Here is a 20,930-nt window from a genome sequence, read left to right as displayed (position 1 = left end):
CCAGTTTGGCGGGGCCAAAGGCTGCCTCCCCTAACGAAAGCGAGCTGAGCAAGCCTGAGGCTTACCGGGGGCTACAATTACAGTCAAGTTCCTTACAAAAATTGAAGAAACTTGCTTGAATGAACATTCTGAAATTGTAGAACATTTAAACAACTGAACAATACATTAGCAGTCTACAAAATTATTTTGAAAAATAAATAATCCAAAGCATTAATGGAAACAACAAAATTCTACCAATGAATGCATGACTGTACAGTATTGATAGATCCAGTTCAGACCGAATTATCAAGTTCGCTGATAATACAACAGTGGTTGGCCTCATCATCAACAAAAATGATGAGACTGTGTACAGAGAGAAGGTAGAGTGGCTGGTAAAATGGTTCAAGCACAACAACTTGAGTCTCAACATGGACAAGGCTAAATGCATCTTATTATTTCAAGTTCAAGTTTATTCATTTTAACTGTATAAACAAAACAGATCAAGGTGTGCAACACAGTACATAATTCACACACAACACAAAGTAATATCACCACAAATGAATTAATAAATAATAAGCTCCATTACAACACAAGTTAAAAGTAAACCATATAACGCTACTGGCGCTTCATATGTGATGTGACCTGGGTGGTGGCTGGGAGTTCAGTCATGTCACAGCTTTAGGGAAGAAGCTGTTTCCCATCCCAACAGTCCTTCCCATAATGCTAACGTACCTCCTGCCTGATGGTTTGAAGGAGATTGTTGAACGGATGAGAGGGATCATTGATAAGTAGGCAGTGAAAAAGGCAAATGGTATGCTGGCCTTCATAGCAAGAAGATTCGAGTACAGGAGCAGGGAGGTACTACTGCAGTTGTCCAAGGCCTTGGTGAGACGACACCTGGAGTATTGTCTGCAGTTCTGGTCCCCTAATCTGAGGAAATACATTCTTGCCATAGAGGGAGTACAAAGAAGGTTCAGCAGATTGATTCCTGGGATGGCAGGACTTTCATATGATGAAAGACTGGATCGGCTAGGCTTATATTCCTGGAATTTAGAAGATTGAGGGGGGGATCTTATTGAAACGTATAAAATCCTAAAGGGATTGGACAGGCTAGATGCAGGAAGATTGTTCCCGATGTTGGGGAAGTCCAGAACGAGGGGTCACAGTTTGAAGATAAAGGGAAAGCCTTTTAGGACCGTGATGAGGAAAAACTTCTTCACATAGAGAGTGGTGAATCTGTGGAATTCTCTGCCACAGGAAACAGTCGAGGCCAGTTCATTGGCTATATTTAAGAGGGAGTTAGATATGGCCCTTGTGGCTAAAAGGATCAGGGGGTATGGAGAGAAGGCAGGTACAGGGTTCTGAGTTGAATGATCAGCCATGATCATACTGAATGGCGGTGCAGGCTCTAAGGGCCGAATGGCCTACTCCTGCACCTATTTTCTATGTTTCTATGTTTCTATAAAGGGCCCTGGCAATGCAGTGTTCCTGGTACATAATTTGTTAATTTATTTGTGGTAATATTACTTTATTTGTTGTGTATAAGTTTTAGATACTGTGTTGTGCACCTTATTCTGGAGGAACATTGTTTCTCGTTTGGCGGTATACAAGTATACTGTTGAAATGACAGTCAACTTGAAACATGGAAGGCTGAACCAAATGTAAAGGAATATTTTGCTCTGTATCAAAGGGCAAACAGGAGATATTTACTCCTCATGAATATTTATTTATCGCTACAGCACCTTAACAGGTCCTGCCTGCTCAACTAACTGACACTGCCCATGTAACCCGTACATCTTTGGAATGTGGGAGGAAACAGGAGCATCTGGAGGTAACCCAGACAAATAACGTATAAATTTCTTGGAGTCAGCTATAAAATCGAGCCTGGGTCACTAGCACTGTAATAGAATTAAACTAACCACTATATTACTGTGCCATCCCATCATGATGAAAACAAAACACGTAAGGACGACACTGCTATGGTGAGTCACTTGCAATTACTCCAGGAACAGTTTTGATTAACTCCAAATGGCAGAATATACTTTAGACACTTTGAATTAAAAATAAAATCTTTATCCAACTAATTTACAAAACAGGACATACATCTAAGAATCCATATATATTAATAACAAGATGAAAGTTTTATCCCTCACCTCCACTGGTTCTTGCACATCCCTTCCTCCCAGCAACCACCGCAACATCTCTCAAATCTGCAAAAAAAAAGATATATCAAACAAAACCAGTCAAGATCTAGTTGTAATAACCACTCATAGCTTTCAATTTACTCATATAAATTAACATCCTGGTTAGAAGAAAGGGATCTCAATTCTGTCAACATCTCTGAAATGTCTGTCATCTTCAAATATCAGCAAGCACTGTCTGAATTATCTTATTGCAGCCATTTGCTAATGACATAAATGTAACTGGAAGTAGTTCAAAAGTGCTCTACACTTCTGTTGTATAATGCACAGTACCAATATCATGTTGGCAAGATCTTTTATACATATTATAACAATTTATAATGAAAGAAAGATACAACATTATCCAAAATCAAGATTGAAGCCAAAGGAATGAGTGGGATTAGAAAATCCACTTTTTCTCTTTTAATCGTCTAAAGCCACTATAGAACCTCAAATATGTTAGAAACATCCAAAGCTCCTTCACAGGAGCACTATCAGAATGAATTTAGCAATAAATCCAAAAAAGAATTACTTCAGGGTAGCTTGATTGGAGATAAGTGTTTGTTTTAGGAATCAGTTGGAAGAAAAAGGAGGACATGGGGAAATATTTTGTAGTACTTATCATCCAAAGGAGAGGCGCAAGAATCCAGAACCAAAGGAGAATTGCCATAAGGGCAATCCCAGAATGTAGCAAGAGAGTGGAGTGTTTTCTTCCTATAACATTCTCACTGCCAGCACAGCAATCCCATCACTCCCTGTAACCCTTTCACATACCCACGAATTCCACTTTCTGCTTCTTTTGCCACCAACCGAAACTGATAAATAATTTACAGTAGACAGTTATCCTACCAGCTTATCTTTGAGAAACAGGAAGAAACCTACCTGGTCTGAGACAACTTGAAGACACAAGGATTGCAGCCAGGTTTCAGAAATGTAGCAACAGTACCAACTGCTACACTGCTACATCTCCCTCAATGGTCCCTCTAAGTTATAATGACCAATGTGTGTAAAAATCTTGTGCTGTGCAATTTTTTGCCCAGTGACATGTCAGCACTGAATTTTATATAGAGAGATATTCATTTAAACAGCTAGCAAAACACTGTCAATAAGAACTTTGATCTCATCTGGGTTTGACCGTTTTTGCTCTCATTCATCTGCACTCTCACAAACCATACGCAGCAGGTAATGAAGGATTTTCTTGCCAGACTTTTGCACACAGTCCATATGAGATTTGCTTGTTAAATGACGTTTCAAAAAGTCAAATTTCCAAATCTCATTCCACATCTTCCCACCTGCAAATTCTCCATCAATTTTTGCAATGTGACAATACACGCAGGTAACACCAATTTCCATATTGTACATATATATTTCTCATAGCTGCATGTTACTGGCCTCGTGAACTTTCAGTGTAGCAGTTTCCACAGCTTCATTAAGCCATTCCGTCCTTCTGCGCTTCACACTCTTCACTTCTTTGGAATTCGACGTAATGAACCCACAATTTCTACACTAAAAACAGTATAAATAAGCCAGTTCTAAAATCTGCAGACAAATCATTGCAAATTCCACGTTGTCCACACTGTCTGCATCAGAAACCAGAAAAGGAAATGTAATTATGTACGATTGTGAAATATACTTAACATGCCAATGAGTTAAAGTGTGCGCAGTTTAAATCGGTTTGTGCGCTTGTAGCAAAATATGTGCACGTGCATGCAGCTTAGAGGGAACAGTGATTTCACTTCCGTTTTACTTTATCTTTTCTATGTACCTTATTTATTCAAATTATTAAGCCATTATCAAAAACTCAATTAATTTGTTCATTTGCTAATCACTCTAATAAAACATCAATTGTCCATTTCCCACTATAATACTGCCTGATCCACACAGCACCCCCAGCAGCTCTTTTTTTTGACTGATGACTATTATTGTCTGAAGATAATTCCACATTTCTACCACCCTCTGTGCTGATATCTTTGTACCTAATAAGAAATCATTTATACATTGGTACTTTAATTAAATTCAAGTCATAACATGTGTAACTAAAGATCTGAAATAAATAAATAATGTGCTCGGCTGCTTAAGTAAATGTAATTTTCCTACTCCAATGTTAAAAAATTAAGAGCAAGATAAAGCTCTGCTGCTTTTAAACCGCCTTTTCAGAACTCTGAATCTGTTTTCATTTGAAGGAAAAGACCTTGATATCCATTTTGTGTTTGCTTTTTTGGTGTTACCATACAGTACCTAAAATAATGACTTCTATTTTCTGAGATATAATGAATCCATTTTGCAATCTTAGGCCTGGAAGTTTCAATTCCTATTGGTTCTGGACCAGTAACTACAAAAAAAATCTCCAAGTTCAATGTACACTGAAAACAGTAATGACATGGGTACAACACCAATCCTCACTTACTTGTTGTTGAAGTAGGCATAAAAAAAAGCACAAAAGCATTAGAGCCAAATAGTGGGTCAGTAGGCCAGATAAAACAGGTTTACCTGCCTAAGTGGAATGTTTTAAACCTCTCAAGACCTATTTTTGAGAAAAGCATAAATTGCTATCTACTATGTTACAAATAAACTGCTGAAGAATAAACAGTGGTAGACTAAATACTTATTCACATACTTGTTATTGATAAATCCAAATATATGCATTTACAAACGCAAGGCAAACCAAATGTCCAAAACTGAAAGTGGACCAAATAGAATCAGATAATTCTCCCAATGGTTCAGTGGGTTTATCAATAGAGCAACTGAAGCATATACACAGGGAAAATCGGTTCTGTAGCTGATTCCTACAGTTAGAGTCATCATTCTGAAGAAGGCCATTCACCTCATCAAATTCTTATCAGTGCCATTTCTCTGCTCTGTCCCTACAATTGTATTTTCTTATGTCAATCCAATTTCCTATTAAATCATTGGCTGTCTCTGCTTTCACCATCCTTTTGGACAAAATGTCCAAGACATCATTATGCTCAGCATAAAAGCATAAGGAATTCTCCCTCATACTCAAAACATTAAATCTATACTGCCTTTCCTTTGTCATGAAGTATTGGGATAACTTTTTTTCATTTATCTAAGCACATCATAAACAAGTAATCTCTGTCAAATTTCACCCCTTAAACTTCCTTTGCTCCAAAAGCAATCACTTCAGTTTCTCCAGTCAAATTCTTGCTGACATTCTTCTTCACTGGGAACATTCCAGTAAATCTACCCACCCACCCTCATAGCTCTCAAGGATCTTCACATCCTTGTATAGTGGCCAGTAATGATTGCAGTACACAAGCTATCCCATCCAAAGCTTTGTCAACAATAAGCACAGCCCCTCTGCATTGGCAATCAGCACCTCAATGTTTGAAACCAAGATCATTCACATTTTGCTGGATACTCTCAATATACAACTGCTAGCTTCAAAGACCTATGTACATGAAACATCATTTCTCTGCTCTGTCATTTTTAAAGCACTTTGTTCCGGTACCAATATGGCCTTTCCTAATCTCCTCTGCTTTCAATTGTCTGCTAACCCTACTAGAATCAACTGGTATAAATCTCAAATGTTTTTCACATCCTAAGTATTCACTCCCTCTCAGACAATATATTTAAAACCTGGTTTTAATGTGAACCATTGGGTGAGGAAAAATCAACCCAATGCTAATTTGGCAGGCAGTAGTGAGCCAGACACCGCAGTGGTTGGTGCTGGGCCCACAGCTGTTCGCAACATACACTGGGAAGAGAGGACTGAGGGTAGCATATCTAAATTTGCTGATGACACTAAACTGAGTGGAAAAGCAAATTGCACAGTGGATGCAGAGAGTCTGCAGACAGATTATAGATCAATTAAATGAGTGGGCAAGAATCTGGCAGATGAAGGACAACGCTGGTTAACGTGAGGTCATCCATTTTAGAAGGAAAAATAGAAGCTCAGAGTATTATTTAAATAGTGAAAGATTGCAGCATGTTGTTATGCAGAGGGACTTTGAAGTGCTCATACATGAATCACAAAAGGTTGGTTTGCAAGTGAAACAGGTCATCAAGAAGGCAAATGGAATTGGCCTTCATTGTGAGAGGGACTGAATTTAAAAGCAAGGAGTTTAAACTGCGGCTAGACAGGATACTAGTGAGAATGAATCCGGAGTAGTGTGTGGTTTTCCTACTTGGGGAAATACACCGGCTTTGGAGACAGTGCAGAGGAGGCTCATCAGGCTGATTCCAGAAATCAGAAGTTTAACCTTTGAGAAGAGGTTGCATCACCTGAGGCTGTACTCGCTGGAATTCAAATTTAGAATGAGAGGGGATCTTATAAAAACACAAAATCTTGAAATGGCTATGTAAAATAGAACCAGGAAAGTTGTTTCCACTGGTAGGTAAGACTAGAATCAGGGGACATTGCTTCAAAATTTAGGAAGTAGATTTAGGACAGAAATGAGGAGGAACTGCTTTTTCTAGAGAGTAGTGAATTTGTGGAACTCTCTATCGAAAGAAGCAGTAGAGGTGATCTATTAGATATACTTAAAACATTGTTAGAGACAGATTTTTACCTAGTAGGGCAGTTAAGGGTTATACAGAAAAAGCACATAAGTAGAACTGAGTCCATGACCAGATCAGCTATGATCTTATTGACTGATGAAGCAGGTTCAACAGGTCAGATGGCCTACCCTTGTTCCTATTTCTTATGTTATCCATTAGTCACAACTGATTGCTCTCCATCTTAGTGCCTTTTTTTGTTCCAAGCTTTCACTGACCATTGTATTCCCAAAAATTTCAAATCTTGTCAACAAGCCTTTTGTGGTTTAATAACAGGAAATATTGGAAATAATTAGCAACTCAGGCAACATCTGTGAATAGAAAAAAGCTGGTCAATGATCTTTTATAATTTTATGTAGTAAAATACATTTAATCAAACATTTTATTAAAATTCAAGTACAGAAGATGTTCTCTGCATTCCTTTTATCAATCTTACAAATTTAAAAAAAGTTAAGTTAATCATTCATGACCTGCAAGCCTACATTGGCTCCCATTAACTAAGTTAAACCTCTGCCAGTGCCCATTAATGTTTTCCCCTTGGTTATTGTCTCAACCACTGAAAACATGAAAAGAACTAGCCTGCAGTTACTGGGAATAAAGTAGCTGATCTCAGACTCCCAGTACAGGGTAATAGGTACCAAACTGAAACATCTATTGTTCTTCTCTCTAATCTTAGTACTTTCAACATTCCTGTTATTTCACCTTTACACTTGTACCTATTCTTATAGAAATAATAAAGGTCAATTACAATTGAACAGATTCCTTAAATAAAAGGAGCACCTATTAATTTCAGATTATCCCCATTCACAAGAGCCTAGGCTGATATTTTTTTAGACAGTTCCCTTAAACTCATTTGGGAAACAACAAACGGTCAATGATCACTGCTACCATACAGAGTAATGCTGCAATCAATTTGTTCACAATAAAATCCCGCAACACGGCAATGTGAGACATGGACAGATAGACAAAAGTTCAAACTAAATTTATTATCGAAGTACATATATGTCCCAAGGTGTTTCAGTAACATCAGTCTCTATGATAAAGGAGTCCTTGAACTACCTTTCACTGGCCTTACAGAGGAATTCAAGTATTCTAAGGTTCGTCTATAGACGTCACTCAAAGACTCTCGTGACAAGACCATCAGTAATGCTGCACAGACCTTATCAAATGGGTGGAACTCGACCCCAGCTGATGCAGTGCAGCAAGCAACAGCAGCCCTTAGGCATAAAGACATTGTGGTGCAGGTCCAACAGGGCAGGAGGGCCTTTGGTCTGGCAGCAAGTGGACAAGGCCACAATTCCACAGTGAAGGAAGATGGTTATCAAGGAAGTGCAGTGACAAGAAGAGTTAGACGGAAGTGCAGAGGCTGCCTCCCTGGCTAAGCAGGGTAATGGATACCGTGGGAAAGCTTGAAGAGGAAAATCAGCTGGAAGGACATACGGGAGATGGAAGCAAATAGACTTAGCTTTCTCATCAGAGATACATATGATGTTCTTCCATCACTAAAAAACCTCCACCAGTGGGTCGGTGAGGACCCAACTTGTTCCCTGTGCCTGATTTCAGCAACCCTCAAGCATATCCAGGCAGGCTGCAAAACCAACCTCACACAAGGCAGATACACATGGCATCACAACCAGGTCCTGAAGAGTCTGGCAGCAGCAATCAAGACCAAGAGGATAGCAATCAACTCCTTGCTGCCTAAAATGACTAATGTTCTGACACCAGCAACATTCATCTGAGAGGGAAGGAAAAAACCAACTAATCTCCCTCCTATGACAGAAACAGGACAGAAGAACATGGCCCATGACTGGAAAGTGTCCACAACAGGCTACACTACACAGATCCAGCAGCTGAAGCTCAGCAACGGGGCTGGAAAACCAAAGTTTGTCCTGTGGAAGTGGGCTGTAGGGAATTTATAGCCACATCCACCATCAATTTTTTTTTAGATTATGAGGACACGCAGTCCTCTTTTATTGTCATTTAGTAACGCATGCATTAAGAAATGATACGATGTTCCTCCAGAATGATATCACAGAAACACAAGACAAACTAAAAGAAAACTGACAAAAACCACATAATTATAACATATAGTTACAACAGTGCAAAGCAATACCATAATTTGATGAAGAACAGACCAGGGGCACGGTAAAAAAAAGTCTCAAAGTCTCTCAAAAGTCCCATCATCTCACGCAGACGGTAGAAGGGAGAAACTCTCCCTGCCGTGAACTTCCAGCGCTGCAAACTTGCCGATGCAGCACCCTGGAAGCACCCGACCACAGCTGACTCTTGAGTTCTGTCCGAAAACTTCGAGCCTCCGACACTGAGCACCGAGCACCATCTCTGCCGAGTACTTCGACCCCGGCCCCGGCAATAGGCAAAGCCGAGGATTTGGGGCCTTCCCCTCCAGAGATTCTCGATCGTACAGTAGCAGTGGCAGCAAAGCAGGCATTTCAGAAGTTTCTCCAGATGTTCCTCTGTGCTTCTCACGTCTGTCTCCATCAAATCAGGATTGTGCATGGCCTCTATTTAACAAATACGATATCATTTTGGAGCGGCCAAGCGCGCTGCGTCATGCCGCCAAATTGCTGAAGGACCTAGGGATTCATGGTCAGACTCTACCGCAAACCATAACAGCCACATCAGAGGCAGTGGAAAGAAGCAGTCCCTGGCTTTGGATCAAGCAAAAAGACCTTTCCTGGGCTCCTGATGCTCTCCTAGCACGAGTAGAGTGGGAAGACACAACGGGAGGTGACTCTCGGATGCCAAAAGTCATCTTTGAGCCCTCCGGAGATGTCGTGGGCTAATTGATGAAACATCGAGGAAGGAGGATGCCCACTTGAAAACCCCTGTGTGTCATCCTTGTGCCACTCCCAACATCAAGGCAGTCTCGAGCAAGTGCTCATGACCCATTGGTACGAGGGTCATTAACATCTTATCCTGTGTTTTTTTTATTGTTTTTGTCACCATATGCATACAATCCTGAGATTCATTTTCTTCAAAGTTCAAAGTAAATTTTACTAACAAAGTACGTATATATCACCATATACAACCTTAAGGTTCATTTTCTTGTGGGCATACTCAGCAAATCTATAGACCAGTAACTATAATAGGATGAACGAAAGATCAACCCAAGTGCAGAAGACAACAAATGCAAATATAAATAAATAGCAATAAATAAAACTGGACACACTGGAGGCTGTGTTAGAACAAAAGAACCTACAGAAAATCCTGGCAATTCTGGACAATGTGTCTCACCCTCTGCATGCCACTTTGGCTGAACAGAGGAGCACTTTTAGTAACAGACTAAGACAACTGCGCTGCTCCAAAGAGCGCTATATGAGGTCATTCTTACCCTTGGCCACTAGGCTCTATAATGAGTCAACCTATAGCCAGCGAAGTGATGATCTCGCCCTGCTAGACTGATTGTGGCAACTTATTTTTTATTCTTTCTACTTTTCTTCTAATATTTATATCTGTGCACTTGTAGTGCTACTGTGACACTAATTTCCTTTGGGATCAATAAAGTATCGATCTATCTATAATGAAAACATGAGATAATGAGATAAAGAGTCTTTAAAGTGAGATCATTGGTTGTAAAAACATTTCAATGATAGGGCAAGCCTGATGGTTGTAGGGTAGTAACTGTTCTTGAACCTGGTGGTACAAGTCCTGAGGCTCTTGTAACTTCTACCTGATGGCAGCGAGAAGAGAGCTAGTGGGGATCTCTGATTATGGATGCTGCTTTCCTACGACAGTGTTTCATGTAGACGTACTCAACAATGAGGAGGGCTTTACCTGTGATGTACTAGGCCGAATCCACTACCTTTTGCAGGACTTTCTGTTCAAAGGCAGGAGTTTCCACACCAGCCCATGATGCAGCCAATCAATGTACTCTCCACTACACATCTATAGGAATTTGTCAAAGTTTTAGATATCATGTCAAACTTCCACAAACTCCTAAGGAGGTAGAGGCGCTGCCATGCTATCTCCTCAACAATGAGTTCTTGCTCAAGTTCAGTTACTGTCATTCATCCGCACACATGTACACTGCTATGTTTACTATCAACATTCCTGCAGACCAAGGTGCATAACGCAGTACATATGCATAACTCACACAATTAATACGTGAAGTAATATTACCACTAGTAAATTAACAAATAGTAAAGTGCGTATGGATCTATTTCTTTTAGAGCAATGACCATAGCACTATGTATTGATCTATTGTCTACGCGTGCATTGTTCTCTCTCTCTTGCTGCAATGTGCTTTTATTTAATTGACATGCAGTTGTGCACAGACAAAACAAATTGGTGACGATTACAAACCTGAACGTCAGAAAATATCATGAATTGCACTGGCAGTTACGGCACGATTACAAGGTGAACAAGGTGAAACAGCAAGAGTTAAACAGTACAGAGAAGGCCATCATGGATGCTAACAAATGTGTGAGTACAGTGCATTGTAACAGTGAAAGGAACATTGAACTTAAAGTGAGAATAACACGGCGACGGCTTCTGTCGGAAAAGTTGACAAATTTGATAGCACAAATGAAAACTGGAAGTCATATATCAGGAAGGCTAAACTGTACTGTAATGCAAAAACATGGAGGAGCAAAAGAAAGCCCCTACGCTTCTTAGCTTAAAGTGCCCAAGAACATAAGGTCTCTTATGCAACCTAGAATTCCTGAAAAGCCAGCAAGCAAGACATTCAACAAAATTACAAAATTACTTGAGCCCTAAACTGCTGGTAATAGCTGAGAGATTTAGAAATTACAAGCCAAAAGATATAAGCATTTCTGAATACACTGCAGAACTGCACAAACTTTCCCAGTACCGTGACCTTAGAGATGGACTTTCTGATGCAATAAGGGACAGGCTTGTATGTGGCATACATAGTCAAAGCACTCAAATCAGGCTATTATCTGAAAGAGACCTAAGCTTACAACAAGGCACTGACCATTGCAAGATCGTTACAGAATGCAGAACTACAGAAAAAGAGGTTAGAAGGTGAAATACACAAAATGTCCCTGAATGGTGCAAAAACCCAAAAATGTTATTGACGTGGCAAAGCCTCCCATGACACAAATGACTGTTGGTTCAAAGAAAAAGTCTGCAGAAAGTGTCACAGAGAAGGTCACATACAGAGAGTGTGAAAGGCAGACAAAAAATACAACTGAATAAAAAGTCTCAAATAGAAAATTAAGCAAATGTATAAAGTTACCGAATGTAAAATAGAATCAGACAACATAAAGTCTGACAAAGATGAACTATCATGCCTAGAACTGTATAGTATTACTGAAGCAGATTGCAATATAATATGGATCACAATAGATGTGTCTGGTGTAAAACTGAAAATAGAGCTGAATACAAGGTCAGCTTTGTCTATAATTTCAGAGGCTGACTACAACAGACTGTTTTCTATGATACCATTAGATAAGACCTCTGTGATACTAAAACCTACACAGGTGAAAGAGTGTCTCCCAAAGACAAGCTGAAGATAAATATAACGTATGGAGACCAAACACAGCAGTTAGAGCTTTATGTATTGAAAAGTGGAGAGCCAGCACTTTTCAGATGTGAATGGCTGAGAAAAATCCAGCTAGACTGGCAGTCAATCGAAGTTCTGTGTGGTATCAACAGGCAACTGAAGCCCAAATGGTAGTATTAAGCAAGGGGTTGTCACAGCTGCTTAATGCTAATCAGAAAGTGTTTGAGAAGGGAATAGATAAACAGATTGAAAACATGGCTGAAAGCAGTTCTGGATGACAAAAAGTTCAAAATGCACCCCCACAGGCACCGCTACACCCGTGGGAATGGCTGTCGTCACCATGACAATGAGTACATATCGACTCTGCTAGGCCATTCATGGACTCCATATTCCTGATTGACGTAGATGCGCATTTGAAGTGGCTGGAGGTTATACCAATGAAATCAAGCACCTCAGGGAAGATTTTCTCTGCTCTGAGGACTACCTTTGCCAGAAATGGGTTACCGAAACAAATTGTGAGTGGCAACGGACCACAATACACATCAGAAGAATTCCAACTATTCATAAAGAAAAATTACATCAGACATTTCAAGTCAGCTCTTCATCACCTAGCAACGAATGGGCTAGCTGAAAGGTTTATCCAAAGCTTCAAGAAGCCCATTAAAGCGATGGACAAGGAGTACGTTTCTCTACAGCACAAGGTGGGCAATCAATTAAAGCCATCTCCCCCATGTTTGCTTTTATTTCATTGATATGTAGTTGTGCACAGACACAAGGTACATATACATGTTCAAAAGTAAATAGTATAATGCTACTGGTGCTTCATGCATGATAAGACCTGGGTGGTGGCAGGGAGTTCAGTATTCTTACAGCCTGGGGGAAGAAGCTGTTTCTTGTCAAACATTTCTTGTCTTAATGCTACAGAACCTCCTGAATTCAATGGTAGGGGGCAAAGAGATTGTTGGACGGATAGGAGAGATCATTGACAATACTAAGGGTCCGGTGTTTGCAGCGCTCCTGATAAATATCTCTGATGGGTGAAAGAGAGACCCCGATTATCCTCTCAGCAGTCTTCACTATCCTTTGTAGGGACTTGCAGTCAGATAACTTGCAACTCCCATACCAGATGGTGATGCAGTCAGAGTCAGGACACTCTCGATGGTGCTCCTGTAAAAATTGGTTAATTGGTTAGAATGGAGGGGGGTGAAGAACCCGCACTCACCTCAGTTTCCTCAAGAAGTGGACAAGCTGCTGTCTTTCTTGACCAAAGAGGTGGTGTTGAGGGACCAGGTGAGAGCATCTGTTATGTTCACTCCCAGAAACTTGGTGCTCCTAACTCTCTCCACGGAGCAGCCGTGTATCTGCAGTGATGAGTGGTCACCTGGACCTTCCTAAAGTCTACAATCATCTCTTTAGTCTTGACCGTGTTGAGACTCAAGTTGCTGTGCAGGCTCCATTATACCAGCCACATTACCCCCTCTCTGAACTCCATCCTGTCGTCCTTCAATCTGATGGCTGAGCAACAGTTTAATAATAAATAAATATAGGCAATCAATCCTGTTCTGCCCAAGAGCAACTTATTATAAATCGGAAATTAGTACCCCGGTATTGACACCAGCATCACATTTCTAAAGCATTCAATAATATGAACTAATTTCAAACTGGAGCAAGTGGATTCCGTGAAGCTGCAATAATGAACACAATGCACCAGCCCCTCTGCTGACTGAATCATTTCACCTACAATCAAGTGTACAGTTTGACCGTTGCAACTGTTTAAAAGTGCACCCATCAGCCGGCAGAGAGAGAAATGCTCACCTCACGGTATTTCCCGGGCCAGACGGGCGGGCAGGCCAAGGGCAGCAGCGCCAGGAGCCGGGTTGTGGGATGCTCCCGCTGCCCTTACTCAGGAGAACGGCATGAGATCGATCGGACGCCGGAAACAGGAGCTCCGATCACGCGCGTCCGGAAAGAGCGACAAACAATGTCAACGCCCGCCGTCAACACCGGAAGTACACGCCCCGAACCAGCTGAGGCTGACAGTTGCCGCGCGCGTGACGTCCGGTGACTCGAGGTGGGGAAACGGACCGCTGATGACGTCGGTTGGGTGACGTCATGAAGGGATGAAGCTCCACGCCACGACAGCCCCGAGGGGTCGGGTATTGCACTGTCGGCAGGACCAGATGAGATTAACTGAAACTTCCATACACTTTCTCTCAGAACATAACAGCTTTACGCTGCTTTTGTTTTAGAAGAACAGGATAAGCCTTTTATTAATCTCCTAGGACATGTAGATCGAAGAGCTTGATCTCGCAGATGTACAGTGCCCAATCTCATGTGAGCTAGCGATGTCTTGGATCTTGGGCTTGAACAAACACAGGTAATATCTGAATACTGCTGCTCTTTAGTTTTGAAGATGAGCACCCTTCTCGGGAAGGATATGTTGGAGATGAAGTGCAATATTGCAGTGAGGAAGATTGAGAGAAGTGCCATGGTCAGGAGCAGCATTGTTTTCACTGATGTAAGCAATGATGCAGCCTATTGTTTAGGATTATGGCTTGCACAGTGAGAAAAAGCAACCATAAAATAAGAGATGAATGAGGACAGTGTTCCACATTCCATCCCTGATGATGGATTTTAAAACTTAATTGACGTCGAAAAGCCTAATGAATAGTGGTTGGTGCTGCTTCCTGCATTTTTCTTGAAATTGTACTTAAGTATATAGGCGATGTTGACTGTGCCTAGGTGAACAGAATTCACACCAAAATGTTCTAAGCAGCTCTTTGATTACACTGGGCAACAAAGATTTTGCTTCCTGAATACTTTTTGGTGTATTTTGTAGTCCAAAGGCTGCTGATCTTGAAAAACACCATGAAATTTCCCTATTATGCACTATTATTTTTGAAATCTCCTACATTTGTTATTTCAATTCGTAATTCAAGTCAATTAAAATGTTGCCCACAATGTGAGCTGAAAAGTTTTCTATCCTCTCCAGGCATGCTTGGGCAGGGTGGATGCTGTATTGCAGGACAGGTTGTAGAAAGGCTGTAAATATCCATGAAGGATTTCAAAATTTGAGACATATGTTTCCTACAATAATTGATGCCAAGACTAAGGAAGCCATTTTTGTTGGTCGACAAATCAAACAGATCATCAATGGCAGGCAATTCAAAAAGCATGTAGTAGGACTGGAGAAAATCACATGGAAGACATTCAAGGATGTTGTTGAAGATTTTCTTGGCAACTACAGAACACCAAACTATGTGCAACTGGTTGGCAACATGCCTCAAGCATATGAAATCATGAAGTACAACATGTCACTAAAGATTAATTTTCTGCATTCCCATTTACACTTCTTCCCTGCAAATCTTGGTGCTGTCAGTGATTAGCATGGTGAAAGTCTTCACCAGGAAATTGCGGTCATTGAGAAATAGTATTAGGGCAACAAGAATCCATTAATGTTGGCGGATTATTGCAGGACACTTAAACTAGAAGCCTGAGATACTGAGTACAAATGAAAATCATCAAAAAAACATTTTTAGGTTAGTTGAACTATTGCAAAGCATCAGCACCTGTATGCAAATAATTGCATTATATTCAATAAAAGTTAATTTTTTGTTTCTCCTGCAACTCTCACTTCAGCTAGCGGCTTAATATAGGGGGTGATAACTTAAGAAATCTTATTTGGGTGGATGCTACGGGATGTGTTCCCTGTTACAAATCAGTACCCTGAAATAACAAACAGTACACAATCAGCGATTAAATGATTAAGCTTTATAAGCTTCCCAGTGGCCACACATTTTTATTCCACATCCCATTCCCATTCTGACATGTCTATCCACGGCCTCCTCTACTGTAAAGATGAAGCCACACTCAGGTTGGAGGAACAACACCTTATATTCCGTCTGGGTAGCCTCCAACCTGATGGCATGAACATTGAATTCTCTAACTTCCGCTAATGCCCCACCTCCCCCTCGTACCCCATCTGTTATTTATATACACACATTCTTTCTCTCACTCTCCCTTTTCTCCCTCTGTCCTTCTGACTACACCCCTTGCCCATCCTCTGGGTTTTTCCCCCCCTCCCCCTTTTCCTTCTCCCTGGGCCTCCTGTCCCATGATCCTCTCATACCCCTCTTGCCAATCACCTGTCCAGCTCTTGGCTCCATCCCTCCCCCTCCTGTCTTCTCCTATCATTTTTGATCTCCCCTCCCCCTCTCACTTTTAAATCTCTTACTAGCTCTTTCTTCAGTTGGTCCTGACGAAGGGTGTCGGCCTGAAACGTTGACTGTACCTCTTCCTAGAGATGCTGCCTGGCCTGCTGCGTTCACCAGCAACTTTGATGTGTGTTGCTTGAATTTCCAGCATCTGCAGAATTCCTCATGTTTGAAGCTTTTTAATTCTTACTTTGACTACATGGTTAGTAAAGAAAACGAAAAAAAAGAAAAGAGTCCAATCTTATGAAACAATATTGGACCTCACTGATAAGCCGATCGTCCACCATCGACTTCCTCCAATCATTGCTGCCCTTCGGACCCTCGCTCCAAGTCCACCCCTTCCGGCAGTCTACCAACTCTCTCCATTCACATCTTCTCTCCTCATCTCTCTCTGGCAAAAGACCGCAAAAATCTCTCTTCCAGACTCACAAGAAAGAACAACAGCATTCCAAACCCCATTATCCCTAGTCATAACCCAAACATTACTCCTACAGAGAAACCATTACATTATCAGTGAAACCTTACAGCATGTCATCCGAGAGGTCCCGGGTTCGAATCCTGGACGAGCATTACTGTCACTGGGAACAAATGCGCCAGGGGCATCCCCCACTTGAAGGTGACCTCCCTCTTCGTAGTGTTCCCGACAATCACTGCCATCCTGCTTGCCTGTACAACCGAGGGCTTCTGCAACTCGGGCCTCACCAGTACCCTAGCAGGAAATCCCCACTCCCCCTTGTGGTCTTCCGGCATGTCTACTAAGTGCGTCTTGCCCTCAGGCACTCCGGGAAATTTGGGGGTCCCCATTCACTCCTGCTATTTCCCCGGGCCGTACTACCATTGGCTTCGACTGGGTGAACCACACAGTCCCTTGCCTAAATTCGGTATGTGGCCTGATGCAGCCATGCACTTCCTCTAAAGCAGCTTGAAACACCAGGTGCACGGACAATATTCCCAGAAAGATCTCGCCAGCTTTCTCCTTGCAGGCCCCCATGAGCCTCCTCACAAGAGGGGTGTTAGTCCCCACCAGAATTGAAATGCCACCCTTCTCAACAGGATCCAGACAAATCAGCACCACTGTACCAAGGACCTCAGACATTCCCACATCGGCCTCCGAGAACTTCAACTTCACTGACAAATAACCGTCGTATGGATAATCACCAGCCCTAAGCCCCCAGATCTCCATTGCCCTGAATGGGGCCAAGCGTAAATGCTTCAGATAGCAGTTGTAAAACGAACGGTACAACAACGTGACCTGCGACCCAGTGTCGAGTATGGCTGTAGCATAAATACCCCCTATTCGTAGCCACACACCGGAGCATGGACCCACCAAGCCTTCAGGAATTGGGCCTTTTGATTTCGGGGGTTCCTTGGTACATTTCTGGGAACGTGTTCCCCCAGAGACACCAGGCTGTTCCCTTACTGGTTCTCCTCTAGGTTTTGCCAATGACTCTCCCTGCTTAGGTATCCAGGGGCTCACTCTCCTTCTGGCGTGACACCTGCTGCCAGCAGCCCTCCGCATTGTTCGTCCCCTTGGGGAATCCGCCCCCCAACCCCATCAGCTCCATCATATGGGGGGGGGGGTCACACCCACTGATAACAGCTGACGTATCTCCGTTCTCAACTCTGCCACAATCTCCTCTACCGCTCCCCGGGGTAGGCTATCTGTGGTAACTTCACCGCAGGGGACTACTACTGAGGACTGTATCCTGCTGACAAGTCCTCCCACGCCTCTGCCGCATTCTCCTCTTCCCGTACCTCTCTGATCAGCTCAATGAAAGATGGAGGGGGGGCGCGTCTTACGAGACTGTTGCAGACCCCAAGCAATCCAGTCATGGGACTGGGCGCCTCTGGCTATCTGGTCCATTCTTAACTGATCCACCTCAGCCGCCTGAATGACCCCTCTGCACTGCAAGCAATTTAGCTGCCTCTCTAGCCGAAAAATAAAAGCAGAAAGCTTCTCCCCCTTCTCCTGACACACGTTCTGAAACCCCACCATGAGCTCCATTGGGCTTCCTGTCGGGCCAAAAGCATTGCCCAGTGTTCACAGATAATTGACAGGTGTTGCTATGGGAGACTGCAACATGACAGTTCTCACAACGTTAGCAGCCCGCCCATACATGCTTTCAACCAATCTCTGTTGCTTTACATCATCAGAGCTCTGCCACTCATCTAATAACTGAGAGGTCCACTCTGCCCAAGTCTCATACTCCTCCTCCCCTTTAGGGGTGGGCATTATTCCAGAGAATAGGCGGAGCCTGCCATAGCTGGGACTTTGAATCTGATTTTTCCATTTATTCACCACAGAAGTTAGGGCAGATACTAACTCAGAATTCTCACTTTTCACCGGGGGATGTGGACAAATTAGACATTCCAAATCCGACCACTCTTTCCCCTCACTCCTCAGAAACGAGAGAACCCTGTCTTTGAAATCTCCACCCCCAGCTACCGCTACCTCAGCGCTGGTCTACATTAAAACGAGAGCTGCGCCAGCCATTTTATCAAACCTCCGCCCACAATCACAACTTCAACAGTACTTAACAGTGGAATTACCAATTCATCCAGAGTACAAATATTTGCCTGACTGGTTCATTGTTTAGGGTAATCACACAGCATCCAATGGAATCAATCCCGAACGTAGCCCCCACAATTGTAACTCTTGCTTCAGCTAGTGGCTTAACATAGGGGGTGATAGCCCCCAGCCCAGCTAAACTTAAGAAATCTCATTCAGGTGGATGATGTGCAATGTGTCCCCTGTTACAAATCAGTACCCCGAAATAACAAACAGTACACAATCTGCGATTAAACGATTAAGTTTTATCATTCTTACTTTGACTATGTGGTTAGTAAAGAAAACGGAAAAAAAAGAAAAAGGCCCAATCTTATGAAACAGTCTATTGCGCAATGTTGGAGCTCACTGATAAGCCAATCGTCCACCATTGACCTCCTTCGATTGTCACTGCCCTTCAGACACTCGTTCCAAGTCCACCCCATCCGGCGGTCTACCAACTCTCTCCATTCGCGTCTTCTCTCCTCATCTCTCTCCGGCAAAAGACCGTGAAAATCTATCTTCCAGACTCACAAGAAAGAACAAAAGCATTCCAAACCCCGTTATCTCTAGTCACAACCCAAACATTGCTGCTACAGAGAAACCATTACATTATGAGTGAAACCTTACAGCATGTTACACTCCAAATTCCTATATGATACAAAAGTAGTCTGAAATTATACTAGTGTTCAGCTTTAAGCAGTCTATCATAAACAAATAAAAGTTCTGAGGAAACAACATGTTTGATAAAATTAGTTGTCCGGTGTTATGGAGAGGCAGTGACGTACCTCAATCTTGTATGTCCACATCTGTGTGCTCAAGCACAGGAGGTCTTGACCACTGCCTCTCTCCTTGTCTTTCACACCCTTCCCCACACCTTTCAGTCCCCACTCTCAGCTACCCAATTTCACATTACTGAGGTTTGACCAGTTCTGGTTTTAGGTATTTGATCTGTAACATTAACTCAATTTTTCTTTCTTTATACATGCTATCTGACCTGCTGGGTATTTCTGGCATTCCCTTGTCTCAGATTCCCAGTGTCTACTGCGTTCTATTTCTCATAACTCCAGTATTCACCTTCCTTGTGCTAATTCATCTCCCTCTATTTACATCTCCTTAGGGTAGATCAGCCACACTTAACAAGCCTTTGCTGCCCTCTCTTCAGCTGCACCAACACCACCTGTCTCATTTAGTGTCTTAAGGTATTCACTATATCATAAACATCTCTCTTGTTCCCTTCTGCAACTTTAAATTACTTAATTTAAGACCAACAGATGATGCTGATTGTAAGATAATTATCAGTTATATAAATGAGGATCTTCCTTTTTCTCATGGGGCATATTATGTAGTGGTTGTGTAACAGATACAAGGGATCCTTTCATTGGGAGATTGGGTCATATACTCGTTTTTCTATTAGTGTGGACTGTAGCACAAATGTTCTACCTCTTAGTCCTTTATTTGAAACCAAGCAAGAACGATGCAATTAAAGTCTCTACTCACACTGTACATAGGGATTCTTTGCAACATGAACTTGTACAGCCTCAAGCTAATTTTTCATCAGCCAATACTAAGCCGCAAATTGTACCAAATTTTTAACCCTATTTACGTATTTCCTCTGGAAAACCTAGTACAGGTCAACCTTCACTAATCTGACTACCTGTAATCTGGTTGCTTTGATAATCCGGCACTGATTATGCTTAATGTGATCCTTCTGTAATTCTGCATTTTCACTAATCTGGCACTCCTCAGGTCCCAATGGTGCCAGATTAGTGAAGGTCGACTTGTATATAATAAGAAGGTAATACAGAGAAAATTCTCTAGGTTGATTGCTGGAATAAGGGGGTCGACCTTTTATTTTTATTTAGGGATACTGCACTGTAGCAGGCCCTTCAGGCCCAATAGCACCCATATCACCAGATAACCTTCTAACCCGTACATCTTTGGAATGTGGGAGGAAATAGAGCACTTGGAGGAAACCCATGTAGACACAGCGAGAACATACAGTCTCCTTC

The 20,930-nt window shown here is 42.1% G+C and overlaps 1 protein-coding gene across 3 annotated transcripts in view; it reads right to left on the bottom strand.

Annotated features, from left to right (window-relative positions):
• Window positions 1-14,166, bottom strand: part of wdr41 (WD repeat domain 41) — a 42,301-nt gene extending 28,135 nt beyond the window's left edge. Inside the window, exons 1-3 of one of the 3 annotated variants that reach the window (XM_072257859.1) lie at window positions 13,975-14,165; window positions 13,382-13,674; window positions 2,133-2,189 (exon numbers count right to left, since the gene is read on the bottom strand). In XM_072257859.1, coding sequence (XP_072113960.1) covers window positions 2,133-2,180 — 48 coding nt within the window. In that variant the 5' untranslated portion in view covers window positions 2,181-2,189; window positions 13,382-13,674; window positions 13,975-14,165. Of the gene's footprint in view, window positions 1-2,132; window positions 2,190-13,381; window positions 13,675-13,974 lie in introns of all 3 variants that reach the window. The other 2 variants (XM_072257860.1, XM_072257858.1) reach the window with 2 other exon arrangements.
• Window positions 14,167-20,930: the final 6,764 nt, after the last annotated feature.

Source organism: Mobula birostris, chromosome 5 (assembly GCF_030028105.1).
Source record: "Mobula birostris isolate sMobBir1 chromosome 5, sMobBir1.hap1, whole genome shotgun sequence".
NCBI lineage: Eukaryota > Metazoa > Chordata > Chondrichthyes > Myliobatiformes > Myliobatidae > Mobula > Mobula birostris.
Note: the sequence above shows the minus strand (reverse complement) of the source record. Positions and strands in the feature narration are given on the sequence as shown.